The sequence below is a fragment of the Triturus cristatus genome, chromosome 4_2, assembly GCF_964204655.1.
Source record: "Triturus cristatus chromosome 4_2, aTriCri1.1, whole genome shotgun sequence".
NCBI classification, from domain to species: domain Eukaryota; kingdom Metazoa; phylum Chordata; class Amphibia; order Caudata; family Salamandridae; genus Triturus; species Triturus cristatus.
The window spans coordinates 203653122-203668395 of NC_140586.1; the positions used below are offsets into that span (position 1 = coordinate 203653122).

The following is a 15274-nucleotide window of genomic DNA, read 5'->3' on the forward strand; positions in this document are numbered from 1 at the left end:
ATGCGGGTATCGATGGACCTCATCACCAGGAGCTCGTGCAACAGTTCGTCCCTGGTCCTGTTCATATGCGCCCAGGACTCTGGTGATGTGTTTCAGGGATTGGGTCTCATCCTCTTGGAGTCCATGGGTGACCCTGTCCCTCCCACCTGCCCTGCTGCCACGGACCTGTTGCCTCACTACTGTGGGCACCCGCATCCTCTCCCTGCCCTCCTCCGTTGGTGGTGTGTGCTGGTCATCCTCAAGACAGGGAGGGTATTGCAGGCAGCACTGGTGGTGGTGGTGGTTGCCGCACAGGCCGTGACAGCAGGGGTGTGCTGTGAAGTTGTTGTTGGCGCAGGTGTGGTGGGGGGGACGCTGGGGTCCTGGGACCTGTTGCTCCCTGGCACACCAGATGGGCCGGCTTCGAGCTCATCATCCATCGAATCCTGGGAGTCAACATCCGAGAGACCATGTACCGGGCGGGGGGAGACTGGCTCTGCAGGTTGCTGGTGTTGTCCTCTGCAGTGAGTTCTTGGTCACCAATGGGTCAGATGGGAAATTGTCATTGTAGTGCACCCAAGAAGCTTTGTGTTATCTGTGTGTAATTCACTTTTTGTACACTGCACAATTGACAGATCATCACATTGTTTACTATGTGCACTACTGTGCTTCCTGACATGATGCAGTGGTACAGGCATTACTTGTCCATGGTGTGAGGTGTCAAGGCATACCATGCGACCCGTGCACAATTAAGGATTACAGGGACTTGTTGCCATCTAGGGCCTGGCACAACGTGTTTAATTGAGAACTCATTGTTTATTTGTCTGACCTGGGAGATGTCACATCTGGCCATGGACTGGCCATTGTCATCTCCTGAATACCTTTCTCCTGTCATGTGCATATCTTGATTTGTACCACCACATATGCTTTCATATGTTTCGAATGGTCCTTGTTGCACTTGCTCCATGGCCATGCACATTTAAATAGATGCTGTGCATGATTGTGCCCTGACTTTCTTTTACTTGTGCATTGGTGTGCCACACTTTGGTAGCTGTGACAGTTTCCTTAGCTTACCAGTGTGCACACTGTGCTTGGCAATGGGGTAGGTATGCCTCTTTGTGCAATGAGAGGGCTGGTGTTGTCATATGGCACCATTTAATTTGTGATGAATGGGTGGGTGCACGTACTGGCTACTTACCTGTAATGTGCCCACATTTGGGTTTGTTATGTCACACATGTGTGTGTGCGTGGTGGCGACTTACATCCTGCTCAGTGGGGTCACGGTCCAGAATCATATGTCTACCTACCTGCAAGTTTGTTTGGTGTACTGCAATGGCTTCCAACTGCTTCTGGGTGGGGGAGTGCTCCATCCTGCTCTGGTGTGGGGCAGAGGGAATGTTGGGAGTAGTAGTGCAGGCCTCCCACACCCAGACACCCTCACTGTGAAGATGGCTACCTACCTGTTTGTTTGATGAGGGTGATGTAATGGCTTCCAACTGCTTCTGGGTAAGGGAGGGCTCCATCCTGCTGAGGGGGAGCAGGCTGCATGGTGGGAGTAGTGGTACAGACCTTCCACCCACAAACACCCTCACTGTGAAGATGGCTACCTACCTGTAAGTTTGTTTGGTGTACTGCAATTGCTTCCAACTACTTCTGGGTGGGGGAGTGCTCCATCCTGCTCAGGTGTGGGACAGAGGGAATGTTGGGAGTAGTAGTGCAGGCCTCCAACACCCAGACACCCTGACTGTGAAGATGGCTACCTACCTGTTAGTTTGATGAGGGTAATGTTATGGCTGACACATGCTTCTGGGTGGGGTGGGGGGAGGGAGCCATCTTGCTAGGCTGTGGGACTGGGGGCATGGTGGGAGTAGTGGTGCAGGCCTCCCACCCCCAGACACCCTCCCAGAGAAGATGGCTACCTACCTGTTAGTTTGATGAGGGTGATGTAATGGCTTCCAACTGCTTCTGGGTGGGGGAGTGCTCCATCCTGCTCAGGTGTGGGACAGAGGGAATTTTGGGAGTAGTAGTGCAGGCCTCACACATCCAGACACCCTCACTGTGAAGATGGCTACCTACCTGTAAGTTTGTTTGGTGTACTGTGCTGGCTTCCAACTGCTTTTGGGTGGGGGTGTGCTCCATCCTGTTCAGGTGTGGGACAGAGGGAATGTTGGGAGTAGTAGTGCAGGCCTCCCACACCCAGACACCCTCACTGTGAAGATGGCTACCTACCTGTAAGTTTGTTTGGTGTACTGTGCTGGCTTCCAACTGCTACGGGTGGGGGAGTGCTCCATCCTGCTCAGGTGTGGGACAGAGGGACTGTTGAGAGTAGTAGTGCATGCCTCCCACACCCAGACACCTTCACTGTGAAGATGGCTACCTACCTGTAAGTTTTTTGGGTGCACTGTGCTGGCTTCCAACTGCTTTTGGGTGGGGGAGTGCTCCATCCTGCTCGGTGTGGGCAGAGGGAATGTTGGGAGTAGTAGTGCAGGCCTCCCATACCCAGACACCCTCACTGTGAAGATGGCTACCTACCTGTAAGTTTGATGAGGGTAATGTAATGGCTGACACATGCTTCTGGGTGGGGTGGGTGGAGGTCTCCATCTTGCTGATGCTGTGGGACAAGTGGGCCTGGTGGGAGTTGTAGTGCTGTCTGCCTGTACACATGCCCCCGTGGTAATGTTGGTAGCTATGTTTGGGGTGAGTGGGAGTGGGTGAATGTTGGATCTGTGAGACATGTTTTTGTGAGTGTGTGGTGCAGATGGATGGAATTTGTCCCAGGTGGTGTAGCTTTGTAGTTGTGCAAGACAGTACATAGTAGAGTGGTGGTAGTCATTTGTTTGTACTTACCAGTCTCCACTCCCCCGCTCCCCCGGCTACTCCTGTGAGACTCTCCGGATGCAGTATGGCAAGCACCTTCTCCTCCCATGGTCTGAATGGTTTTTGTGGAATGGGAGGGCCACCACCAGTCCTCTGAGCCAGCTCACGGTTCTTGCTCCTCCTATCCTTGACAACCCTCTTCAGATCATTCCACCGCTTCATGATCTCCTTTTTTGATCTTGGGGTGGTCCCTACTGCATTGACCCTTTGGACTATCCTTGCCCACATTTGTGTCCTTGTGGCTAATGGTGTCTGTTGGACCAGGTTACCAAACAGCTGTGGTTCCACTCTGACTATCTCATCTACCATGACTGTCAGCTCACTCTCGGTGAATTTGGCCATTTTCTGTGTGACCATGGTGTGTGGTGTGCAACGTGGTTGTGGGTGCAGGAGTGTGAGTGGTGTTTGTGGTTTTGATGTGTATGGTGTGTGTTTTGCAGGGGGGTTAGTCGTGCAGGTGTGGAAGTGGTGGTGGTGCTGTGTGTGGTGTGGCTAGTGATGTTGTGTCTTTTGCCTCTCCTGTCAGCTGGGGTATGTGTCCCTTCTCTCCTGGAGAATTGCAAAGGATTGTGGTCAAGGAAGGGGCTGGTTTTATACTCAGCTCTGTGGGTGTGTCCAATTCGGGTGTTGCTGTCAGGTGTGTTTTCCTGGGATTTGTATATTTCTTTTTGCCATGTGGTTGTGTCATTGGGGTATGTTTTGTGTATTTGGGGGCCATGGCTAGTTTTCTGTGTGTACTTTGTGGCCTTCTTGTGGGTTTTTTGCTTCGTCCGCCATATTTTTTACGGATCGTCCGCAGCGGTGGATGTGCTTCAGCTCTTCCGCTGGCTCTCCCATTCATTCCATTGTGCGACCGCGGCGGTCGGAGACAACGGTATGTGCCGTGGGACCGTTGCAGATATCCTAATTTCCTGTGCGGTGTCTCCGCTATACTTGCGGCGGGTTGGTGTTTTTCCGCCGCGATTCCGACCGCCGCGTACGGATTTTGTCCATCTCTGCCCGCTACGGGTGGTTTTTCTTGGCCCCGTTCCGCCGCGGTCTGTATTTTTTAGCGGTTGATCCTAATTTGGCCGCCGGTTTCCCCACGGTGCCAGTGGGCGGTTGTTTTCCGCTTCCATGGCGGTCGGAGTGCTTTTCTGATCGCCATTCTAATAGACCCCTAAGTCTTTGTAGCCCAATCACTCCACTTCATTACAACTAAATGAAGGATGGATATCAAGAAAGCTTTTTTCTGCGGATATTTGGAGACTCCTGTGTCCACTATTTAGGGAATATGCCAGATCTTGTAAATCTAATATTAACTGTGGCTTAACTGATGTGAATACTTTTCATGTACGTAGAGGAATGACTTGACACCTGAAGAACTGCTGTTCATAGTCACGTTTTTACAGTGCTAGGGTGCCCACTGGACTAGGAACTGTGGCAAGTGTGGAGATTACCCATCACTGGGGCATGGACCGGATGTTTAAACTGTTCCCTCTCTGTTACCATCAACAAATTTGGAAGCAGCTTTTAGCTCCTTGATCAGTGCTCTGACCCAGGTCGGGGGTGGCCAAGGGAATGCTCAGTGCTCCACAGAGGCGCACACAGGCCACCCTGCAACATGAGTGTGTCACAGACAAAGGAGGATCACAAATCAACAGCATAAGAGACAACTCCACCTGGGTCCTGTATGACGCAGGCAGATGTTCTCTCCACACAGATGCTGGGTGGCCGCTTGCCCTGATGTGGTGCAGCCCTTATGTCATCTTCCACTGGTCCTCACAGTCTGCTGGCTTATTCCCAGCTAGTGCTACTCTATGGGGGCACTGTAGTGTGTCCTCTCAAAGCTGGCAGGCTTGTTCTCCTCCAAAGGCAGCACAGCAGAGCTTCCAGTAGGATTCTTGGCCCAGACTTGATGCTAATATGACTGAGTTGCTATAGTCAGGCATACTGAGAGCCCTTAACTGGCTACCGTTTGAAGCCAGAATTCATCTAAAAATCGCTTGTATGACGCTCAAGGCCCTCTACCACAACGCCCCACTAGCTCAGAAACTGGTGCTCTCTGCGGGCAGCAGAGCCTCCAGGAGTGCCAAGACACTTCTCCTACAACCTCAACGATTTGCCAAGAAAAAAGGCGTATAACTGGTCCTTCTCTGGTATGGCTCCGAGGATATGGAACGCTTTGCCCAGTGAAACAAGAATGAACCCTTCCAGTGCCTCCTTCAAAAGAGAAGTGAAAGCTATCCTCATGGCTAAATTCACGTGAACTCTATGACTATTCCCTGTATTTTTTTGTATTGGTTGTGTCTTTGTATACTATATCTTGCCTTCTTATGACTTGTAAAGCGCTCTGATACTCGCAAGAGTCTTGTTCGTGCTATATAAAACCTTCAAAATAAATAAATAAATACTCTGTCTTTGGAATTCAGTTCTTCATAGCTGTCTCCTTCATGAAGCATTCTGGAGCCCTGTACTGGTTGAGCTAGGCAGTATTTATCATCAGAACTGGTCAATCTTTTCTCTAGAACAGTTCAAATTCTGCAGACTCCTCCGATCAAATCCAGCATGGCCACACCATGATCTGCACGTGCCAGGGACGTGAACAAAAAAATCCTTTTGTGGGCTGGTTGCAACTCGCCCAGTGCAGATTTGCATTGGGCTCAGCGAAAAGGCCCCTAGACCACATCCTTTGTAGATGTAGATCAGGCAGGACAAACAGCTGAAGTGAGGCTGGAAAATGAAGAGCGACAAGCTTCAAAGAGAAGAGGCCCTGACAGACCCACCCGCAAGAAAACTGTATCACAGAACAGTCTAACCCTGGTTGGGAAAGGAAAGCCGAAAGAGTGGCCTAAAAGGTTAGCATTGATTTGGACTTCCTCTTACAAAGTCTTCCACCTTCTTCTTATTTTGCTTCACACACATGAGATTCAACATCTACGCTGTACTCTAGCCAGGGTTCACCAAAGTCGGTCCTGGAGGGCCGAATCTATGCCAGATGTTTAGCAAATCCCTGTTTAGATAAATGTAGGTATTTTAAAAATCTGGCATGGATCCGGCCCTCCAGGACCAACTTTAGAGAACCATGCTGTAGCCAGATCCCACAGTTTTTCCACTAAACTCACAGCATACACAATATTTACATTCACTATCTAGACATTTCCCACATGTATGGAAGTGAAAGACCTGTTTAAGGCAGACTGCCAGAAATTATGCAGATGGGAGGTTAGTAGGGGTATCTCCCCTGAAGCAGACAGGTAAAAATAGATTAGCAATACGAAGTCTCAGTTTGTTTTCATAGGGATGGCCACAGTGTGCTTGCTTGATTTTCAGGCTCACTAGGGTATCAAAAACCTCTAGATATAGTATGGGAAGCATGGTCTCCAGTGACATGTAGCGTGCTTTCAGCCCAACATGCAAAGAACAGTCATTAAAGACGTTTCTGCATGCATCCCAGATCATGATAAGCTATTGATCCTCAATAACACCCAGTTCAACATGCCATACTGGTTCTGCTAAGGCGTGCCTTTACCCCAGCAATGAAGAAACAGTATGCCTGGACAACAAACTCAAAGCCCTTTTATGGACCAACCCATTCATCAAAAAATGTTGATTTATTCTGTAGTACATTTAAAAAATATATATATTCATTTGCCATGGTCCTGTGGAAACTTTAAATACCATTTGCTAGCCCAAATGTGACCATAAATCATTGTGCATGGCCCTTGGCTGTGTGCAATGGAGGCTAGGAGCAGCAGGCCCAATCAGAAGTGCTCTAACCCACTCTGCACAGCCTTCGACCATGTGCACCAGGGGAGGGCATAGACCCTGATTGTGTGGACATAAGCCACTGCCCCATATCCTTGAATTATCTGCTGGTCAGTACGCTAAATGTTTCTCACATCGATCCGTGAATCCTCTTTTAAAAAAAACATAAATACACTGTCCGTGGAATGCAAGGGCCCTTGTGTGGCTATAGCCCTTGGCTTTCAGCTTCATGCAGTGGGAGGTTGAGTGTAGGGTGCAGCCTTCGCCTGTGGCAGCCTTGTTCACCTCAGTCTCCATCTGAACATCACCCACAGTGCATGGCCATCGGTCTTTTGCAGTGGATGCTGAATACACGGCCTGGCCTTGGGGGAAAATGTGTGTCCAGACCAATGTCGACATAACCGATGGTATAGGCAAAGAGCTTGGAGGGTAGGGAAGCCATTTGGGCACGCCCTACGCCCAGACCCATGTGCCCTCATGTGCTGCTCATCACCAACACAGTTGGGAGCCTCCGGCTTAACACTAGAACACTGATCAACCTCCAGCCAATCACCCATAGAGCGGGAAACCTCCTGCATAATAGTAACATACTACACAACGTCCAGCCGATTACCAACAAAGTGGGAAACCTACCTACCATCACCAACACATTGAGAATCCGCCTTCTGAACACTAATAAACTAGGCTCCTGCCCATCACCAACACATCCCTCAACATCCAGTCCTTTGCTAACTTAGGGGAAACCTTCTCACAAACAACTGTTTAGGGGAAACCTCCTGTCCGGCCTACTACCCCACTGATTCCCGTCCCTTCAGCCTGCGATGAGTAGGTCCAAGTGGCACATTCTAAAAGATTCAGAAGTGGTCAGTCCTGGCTTCTTCACAGGTATCACAGTGGGGGGTTGGGGAGGGGTCACTCACTCTAGTCTCCTGGGGTAGTAAACAAGTGTGGTGAGAAGTGCTTGTTCTGGTCTCTTGAGGTTTGGTTGGTGACAGAGGCTTGCATATTTGTTTCTTTTGTACTTTCACAAGTCTCTTTGCATTTCCCAGGACATGTCCTTCTCTGACCAATTCTACCCCGACAATCCCAAGAGACCGGAGGAGCCGATCCGCTCACACCAGGACATTCTGAACTGTGTAAAGAGCAACTTCAAATATGCCAACATCCTGAGCGATCTAGTAAACAAACACTACGACAAGAAACTGCAACACATCGAGATACGTGTGGACCGCACCTTGAAGGATATGAGCGAGCTGCTCATGTCTCGCCTGAGTGACATCCAGACGATCCTACAGAGGTTCGACCAAGATCTGAAGGAGAAGCTGCACCCGGAGGAGTACAAGAAGCTTCGGGATGCCAAGGAGTTCTCTGATGATGCAATCTACGGAATTGTCAAGAAAGTAATGTGTGTGGTTGACTGGGTGAGTGTTGGACCAGGGACCATAGTGCTGGCCTTCAGGTTCATACCAAAGCTGGCCGAATTGCTCCCCAGATTTGCCGCCATCACTTCAAGGATCTCATGTTCAACTTTGGCCCTTTTGGATTTTGGAGTGTTATACGTAGGAGTCTACGACGTCTTTAGTGCTATCATGGGGGAAGATGAAAGAGGGAAGCATAATAAGGCACTTGTGAAGTACAAAGGACTGCTCGCGTACATAGAACCGGTGTCAGAACAGTTCGTGAGGGCCGTTTATCAAATCGAAGCAATCTTGGATGACCGTAAAAAGTTTATCCCAACATAAGTGAGGGTCACATCCGTGGGTGATGCATTGCTCATAAAGCAAGTTTCCCTAAATTTATAGTAGATCAGAAATGGACAATCTGCTGGCAGACTCCCCCTGCCCCAGAACTCACTCTGTCCGCAACCCACCACCACTGTCTCTGTCCACAACCCACCACCACTGTCTCTGTCCACAACCCACCACCACTGTCTCTGTCCACAACCCACCCTCACTGTCTCTGTCCGCAACCCACCACCACTGTCTCTGTCCACAATCCACCCCCACTGTCTCTGTCCGCAACCCACCACCACTGTCTATGTCCACAACCCACCACCACTGTCTCTGTCCACAACCCACCACCACTGTCTCTGTCCACAACCCACCCCCACTGTCTCTGTCTGCAACCCACCACCACTGTCTCTGTCCGCAACCCACCACCACTGTCTCTGTCTGCAACCCACCCCCACTGTCTCTGTCCGCAACCCACCGCCACTGTCTCTGTCCGCAACCCACCACCATTGTCTCTGTCCGCAACCCACCACCACTGTCTCTGTCCACCACCACTGTCTCTGTCCACAACCCACCACCACTGTCTCTGTCCGCAACCCACCACCATGTTAGGAGTATTCCAGGTGCCTCAGCTGCTGCTGGTAAACACTCTCCCTTCAGCAATTCTAGCAAGGGGCCTGGGATCGAATCCAATCTACCATAAATAACAGCAGATCATTCACCAGATCTAGACAGTGTCACTTGTCACCATGTCTGACGGTATTGCCAAGAAAACAACAATGGGTGTGGCTCTAATCAGTAAGGCTGAGCCCTTTTAGCAACAAAAACAAACCAACTGCCAATACTGATCATTAGTGATAAATACCAAGTTTACAAGGCGTAGGAACAAAAGATCAATACAAACCGTCACTATTTAATAGTGTTTATTCCAAAAAGGTTTTTTACTTTATATTTTTTCAATTATCTCTCTAAACCTTTATATACAACAAACAAGACACCACTATAAACATATACCAAGTTTTTTGAAAAATAATAAGTTTTTTTTTAAATGAAGATTTTTTAACCACATCACACTCATACATTACTCTCAAACAATGTCTGACAATCATACCACAAACCACATTCATCATCCAACAAACATCCTACAACAACTCGGGTGCCAATTCCTTAGGTCCTTGACACAATTACCTACTTAATGGACCCAAGAACTACAACCAAACAAAGGCAAAATATCTATAACAAATAGTTGTGCGGCCTTTAAATCTCGCCTCAGTATCACGAATGAAGAACTCAATTGTTTTTTAGGGGAAAGCACAACAAAAAAGACGTTTTTAACAATCCAGTTGTTTGGTGTTAAATAGAAGGTCTACGCGTTTCGAACCCACTCAATTACAGGGGTTCTCTTCAGGACCACGACACTGTAGGGTAAAGACAAAAACAATACAAAACTTTAATTCTTAGAAGAATGACCAATTCGCTAGCGCACACTACTCGCTTTGTAAACCTCAGGAAAAACCTCTTACCTATTCAAATCCCACCAAATGAGGAAAATATCAATAGTTTCTAATGCAACTGCAAAACAATAAAAGAAAGAAGGGGGGGGGGAAAGGAAAGAAAATAGACAGGAAAACGTTCTGTCATTATCAAGTTCCAAGTCATGAACTAGAAAGTAAATAAATCCCCTTGAGGAAGGACACTTACTTCTATCGATTGCCAGATGTATTACCATCAACACATGCTGTTGGCAAAAACTTTTTCAAGTAATAGCTTTTTCTTATCGCCCAGAGCTGAAAAAGAAGTAGCAACAGATATAGTCTTCCAAGTTCGTGTAAAGATTTCCAATGTGTATAATAGTTTGCCCCAATGTCAACATACCTGGAAAGATGTTGAGACACGGTGTCTTGTCGGCATTTTTTGGCGTGTTTTTTAGGAGTTCCATTATTCCTGAAACAAACATGGAGAGTCTCATCGGAGCGGCTCGTCACACACATAAAATCGAGGTTAATAATAATTGGAGCTCAATTTACCTGGGAAAGAGATTGTTCCATTTTACTCGCGAACAAATCGCGTGTTCGTCTGATTTCAAAAAACGATATCTGGGACGAACTCCATTAGTGCTTAAATGCGTAACCACTTGCGTCGTATCATGTGGTCCGCACTTGCTTGTGGGAAATGTATTCCATGCTTCAACTAAATGCATGAAAAAGCACAAAGGCCGCTTAAATAATTTTTCTAATCCAAAGGCTGGTTTAATCCACTCACAGTATACCACGCAGTCCACATAGCTCATTCGTCTAGTTTCGCGAACCAATACAGACCCAATTGGCACTTGCGTGCATCTCCGTTGGCGTCGTATCATGTGATCAGCACAGCATTCTGGGTCATGTATTCCAAGCGATTAAACCAGTGATTACCATATATTGGTATCCCCCATGTTTGGAGGTTGAACTCCCTTTATACAATTAACAAAGAACCTAAAGGATGGTTAATCTATCCACAGCCGTGATATCAATACCTGCTTGCTTGTAGATGTATTTGCCTCGTATTGAATACAAATTCGCTGGGATTAGTTGGTATAGATAAAAATAATGCTAGCCAAAATTGACAATATGATGATATCTCTAATCATTGTGAACCCACAAGAGGACACCTAAATTGTTTGCGTAACTGCAACTGCTGGAAAGGTGGAAACATCATCTACTAACGTTTCTACAGTTTATATATTTCAGAAAGTTCGTTTAAACCTGAAACCGCAGTGTCAAATTTTAAAATAAGCATTGCTTCACGCTGAGCCAATTTTTGTTCCATATCTCCACCTCTAGGGTCTCGTTCTATTTTTGAAATAATCGTCCATTGTAAGTCTCTCTCTGTGTGTGATTTTTTGTTCCAATGGTTAACTAATGGGGCAGTCTCCACATTCTTCCTGATGACTGAAAATGATACTTTTGCTTATAGTGAAGATCACATCAAAAAATTGATGAGTGCACCACCCTTGCTCGCCTCAGCCTCTTTAAGTGTGACAGCGAAAACAAAAAACGAATCAGATAAACTAGTACGCCTAAAGAAAAAACAAATTAGAACAGATTTACATGGTCATTTCTTGCTGGAACATTTAAAGGCAGGTACAATTCCTGGAGAACTCCAAATACGTAATATACCAGTAATTTTTACTGACGATCCACTTTATAAAAAGGGATATAGCTGTATTGAAACCAAATGCAGTAGGGACCTTATGGTCCTTACTGTTGAAACAGCACTTAGGATTTCACAACAACAACTGGATGAAATAGCAGCTTTGGAAACAGATATCAAGAATAATCAAACAATTACAGATTCAAAAACCTTGTTGGAAAAAGTTGAAAAGGAAATCTTGGAGTTTAAAGATTATACTATTAATCAAAAAGGAAACCAGTTTGAGAAAGATAAAAGGAATTTTTCCCTTGACACTGTGTATCCATACTTGCAGGCAGATTTCTACAGTAGAGCAGAATCACGTAGATATTTACCAGAATATCAAGGGAGATCAAAGAAGCAGTTCATTACATTTTCTGACACTTCATCTTCGTCAGAAGGTGAAACAGACAGTAGCGAAGGACGTCCTAATACGAATAAGAGATGGAATGCCCAACAACAACAGCTCCCATTCTTTTTTAGGAAGAGGCCAACAAAGATCCAGAGGAAGGAACAGATTCAACAATCAACCTTGGGAGATGATTACACGGAGGCAACATTACCAAAATTAACTCCATCCCCTATTTTCAATCTTTCTGGACATGTTATCACTAAGGCAGAAGAGAGTATTTTGGAAAAAGGACTGACCTTTGTCCCTACAAAAAATACAGATTTCATAAAAATGAAAACGTAAACCATTTAATTCTGCCGAAAAATTTGTCTAAAAACATTTTTCATTGAAAATGAATTGGCAATCTCGAATGAAGTTACAGGACTTCGCAAAAAATCTACATTTTGCCCTCCAGGCAACAAGATACCAAAAGAAGTAATGTTATTTGAAAAAACTGTACTTTCTGCTATTTCGGACATGGAAAAAAAGACCAAATATGTGAAACATAATATCACAAAGGTATAGTGAGAAGCTATTAATTCATTAAAGAATGATCCATCGGTGATCATAAAACAGGCAGACAAAGGGGGCTCGATTGTGGTCTGAGGGACCCCAGAATACACATCAGAGGCACTTAAACAACTAAATGATCCAGTTTGTTATAAACGTATTTCGAAAGATCCGATGGTTGAACTGCAAGGACACCTCTTTTCCATTCTAAAAATTGGCTTTGAACAAGGATTTTTGGGTCAAAAAGAATATAATCTTCTGCAAAATAAACATCCTCGAATTCCAGTTTTTTATGTTTTACCCAAAGTACATCAAAACGAGACTTGCCCCCCAGGCAGCCCGATAGTTTCAGGTTGCAATTCTTTGATTGAGCCAATTTCAAAATACTTTGGTTTTTTTTTTTAAAGGTTTTCTGACTGATGTTCCAACATACCTTCAAGACACCACAGATTTCATCAATAAACTAGAAGGAGTCATTTTCGAAAATAACAAAGATATAATGGTGACACTAGATGTCACATCATTATATACTCAGATTCCACAGGATGAAACATTGGCTGTCCTGTCATTTATTCTGGAAAAAAGAGTAAAACCAGTTAGGGTTCCAACAGATTTTATTCTTGAATTGGCTGCCTTTGCATTAAAAAAGAATTATTTTACATTTGGGAGTGAATTCTTTTACCAGACAAAAGGAGTAGCGATGGGATGTCCCTTCGCTCCAGAATTGGCCGTGTTGTTTATGGCAATGTATGAAGAAAAGTATGTATATAATAACAATCCTTCGAAACAGTTTGTAACAACTTGGATGAGTTTCATAGACGACATCTTCATGGTATGGTCAGGAAGTTTGGAACAACTGAACCAGTTTTTTGATTGGCTCAATCAACGAACTTTAGATATCAAATTCAGTATCAACCATTCATTTAACAGAATGCCTTTTCTGGACGTTGAAGTTAATCCAGCTGAAGGAGGTCTAGTTATAACATTATACAAGAAAGCTACAGACCGAAATAAGGCTCTTCTGTTTTCAAGTAACCATCCAAGAAGTTTGAAAGAGAACTTACCGTATGGACAGTTTTTAAGAATTCGTCATAACTGTTTTTACAAGGAAGAATATACCATACATGCCAATAAATGGTGAGATCAGCCATGAAGAGAGCATGGTGGACCCCAAGAGAGACACTATTAATTAAAAAAGAAAAAAATCCAATGCAAAGACAAGTTTTTGTGACTACTTTTTGTCCAAACTCCAATCTTTAAAAAAAAGTGATCAACCAGAACTGGCATCTGGTGAAAAATTTGGATCCATCTTTTTCAAGTGTCCCTTTATTCGCTTTCAAAAAAGAAAGGAGTATATCCAATCACATAGTGAGGGCAGCTTTAAAGAAAGATCCCAAACCAACCCTAAGGGAATTGATGGGTTTAACACCTGCGATAGGCCACCATAAATGTGGCACATATACATGTTGCGAACAGACAATTGAAGGAGAACTTTTCTCACACAATGGAATTTATTGGAAGCACAATGCATTCATAAATTGTAAGACCAAATATGTGATCTATGGGATTACATGCCCATGTTTGATGTTATACATAGGCAAAACAAACCAGGAGGTACGCCAAAGAATAACACAACATAAATCCTGCATCAGGAAGAATGTGGAGACTGCCCCATTAGTTAACCATTGGAACAAAAAATCACACACAGAGAGAGACATCCAGTGGACGAATATTTCAAAAATAGAACGAGACCCTAGAGGTGGAGATATGGAACAAAAATTGGCTCAATGTGAAGCAATGCTTATTGTAAAATTTGACACAGCGGTTTCTGGTGTAAACAAACTTTCTGAAATATATAAACTGTAGAAACGTTAGTAGATGACGTTTCCACCTTTCCAGCAGCTGCAGTTATGCAAACAATTTAGGTGTCCTCTTGTGGGTTCACAATGATTAGAGATATCATCATATTGCCAATTTTGGCTAGCATTATTTTTATCTATCCCAACTAATCCCAGCAAAATTTTATTCAATACAAGGCAAATACATCTACACGCAAGCAGGTATTGATATCAAAGGTTTGGATATATTAACCATCCTTTAGGTTCTTTGTTAATTGTATAAAGGGAGTTCAACCTCCAAACATGGGGGATACCAATATATGGTAATCACAAGTTTAATCGTTTGGAATACATGACCCAGAATGCTGTGCTGATCACATGATGCGACGCCAACGGAGATGCATGCAAGTGGCAATTGGGTCCGTATCGCTTCACGAAACTAGACGAATTAGCTATGTGGACTGCGTGGTATACTGTGAGTGAATTAAACCAGCCTTTGGATTAGAAAAATTATTTAAGCGGCCTTTGTGCTTTTTCATGCATTTAGTTGAAGCATGGAATACATTTCCCACAAGCCAGTGTGGACCACATGTTACGAAGAAAGCGGTTACGCATTTAAGCACTAATCGAGTTCAGACGAACACGCGATTTGTTCACGAGTTAAATGGAACAATCTCTTTCTCAGGTAAATTGAGCTCCAATTATTATTAACCTCGATTTTACGTTTGTGACGAGCCGCTCCAATGGGACTCTCCAAGTTTGTTTCAGGAATAAGGGAACTCCTAAAAAACACACCAAAAAACGCCGACAAGACACCGTGTCTCGACATCTTTCCAGGTATGTTGACATTGGGGCCAACTATTATACACATTGGAAATCTTTACACGAACTTGGAAGATTATAGCTGTTGCTACTTCTTTTTCAGCCCTGGGCGATAAGAAAAAGCTATTACTTGTAAAAGTTTTTGCCAACATCATGTGTTGATGGTAATACGTCTGGCAATCGATAGAAGTAAGTGTCCTTCCTCAAGG

General features: G+C 45.0%; 2 protein-coding genes across 5 annotated transcripts in view; one reads left to right on the top strand and one right to left on the bottom strand.

The window, feature by feature from the left end:
- The window catches only part of LOC146833388 (single-pass membrane and coiled-coil domain-containing protein 3-like), a 389302-nt gene that overhangs the window by 352691 nt on the left and 21337 nt on the right, over positions 1–15274 (top strand). Inside the window, exon 4 of one of the 3 annotated variants that reach the window (XM_085601194.1) lies at positions 7653–9199. The exons of 1 other annotated variant lie outside the window; for it this stretch is intronic. In XM_085601194.1, the coding sequence (XP_085457320.1) occupies positions 7656–8345 (690 nt within the window). In that variant the 5' untranslated portion in view covers positions 7653–7655 and the 3' untranslated portion in view covers positions 8346–9199. Of the gene's footprint in view, positions 1–7652; positions 9200–15274 lie in introns of those variants that run through there. One more of the 3 variants, XM_085601195.1, reaches the window with a different exon arrangement.
- LOC146833389 (uncharacterized) overlaps positions 1–15274 on the bottom strand; it is a 195860-nt gene that overhangs the window by 7843 nt on the left and 172743 nt on the right. The window lies entirely within an intron of this gene.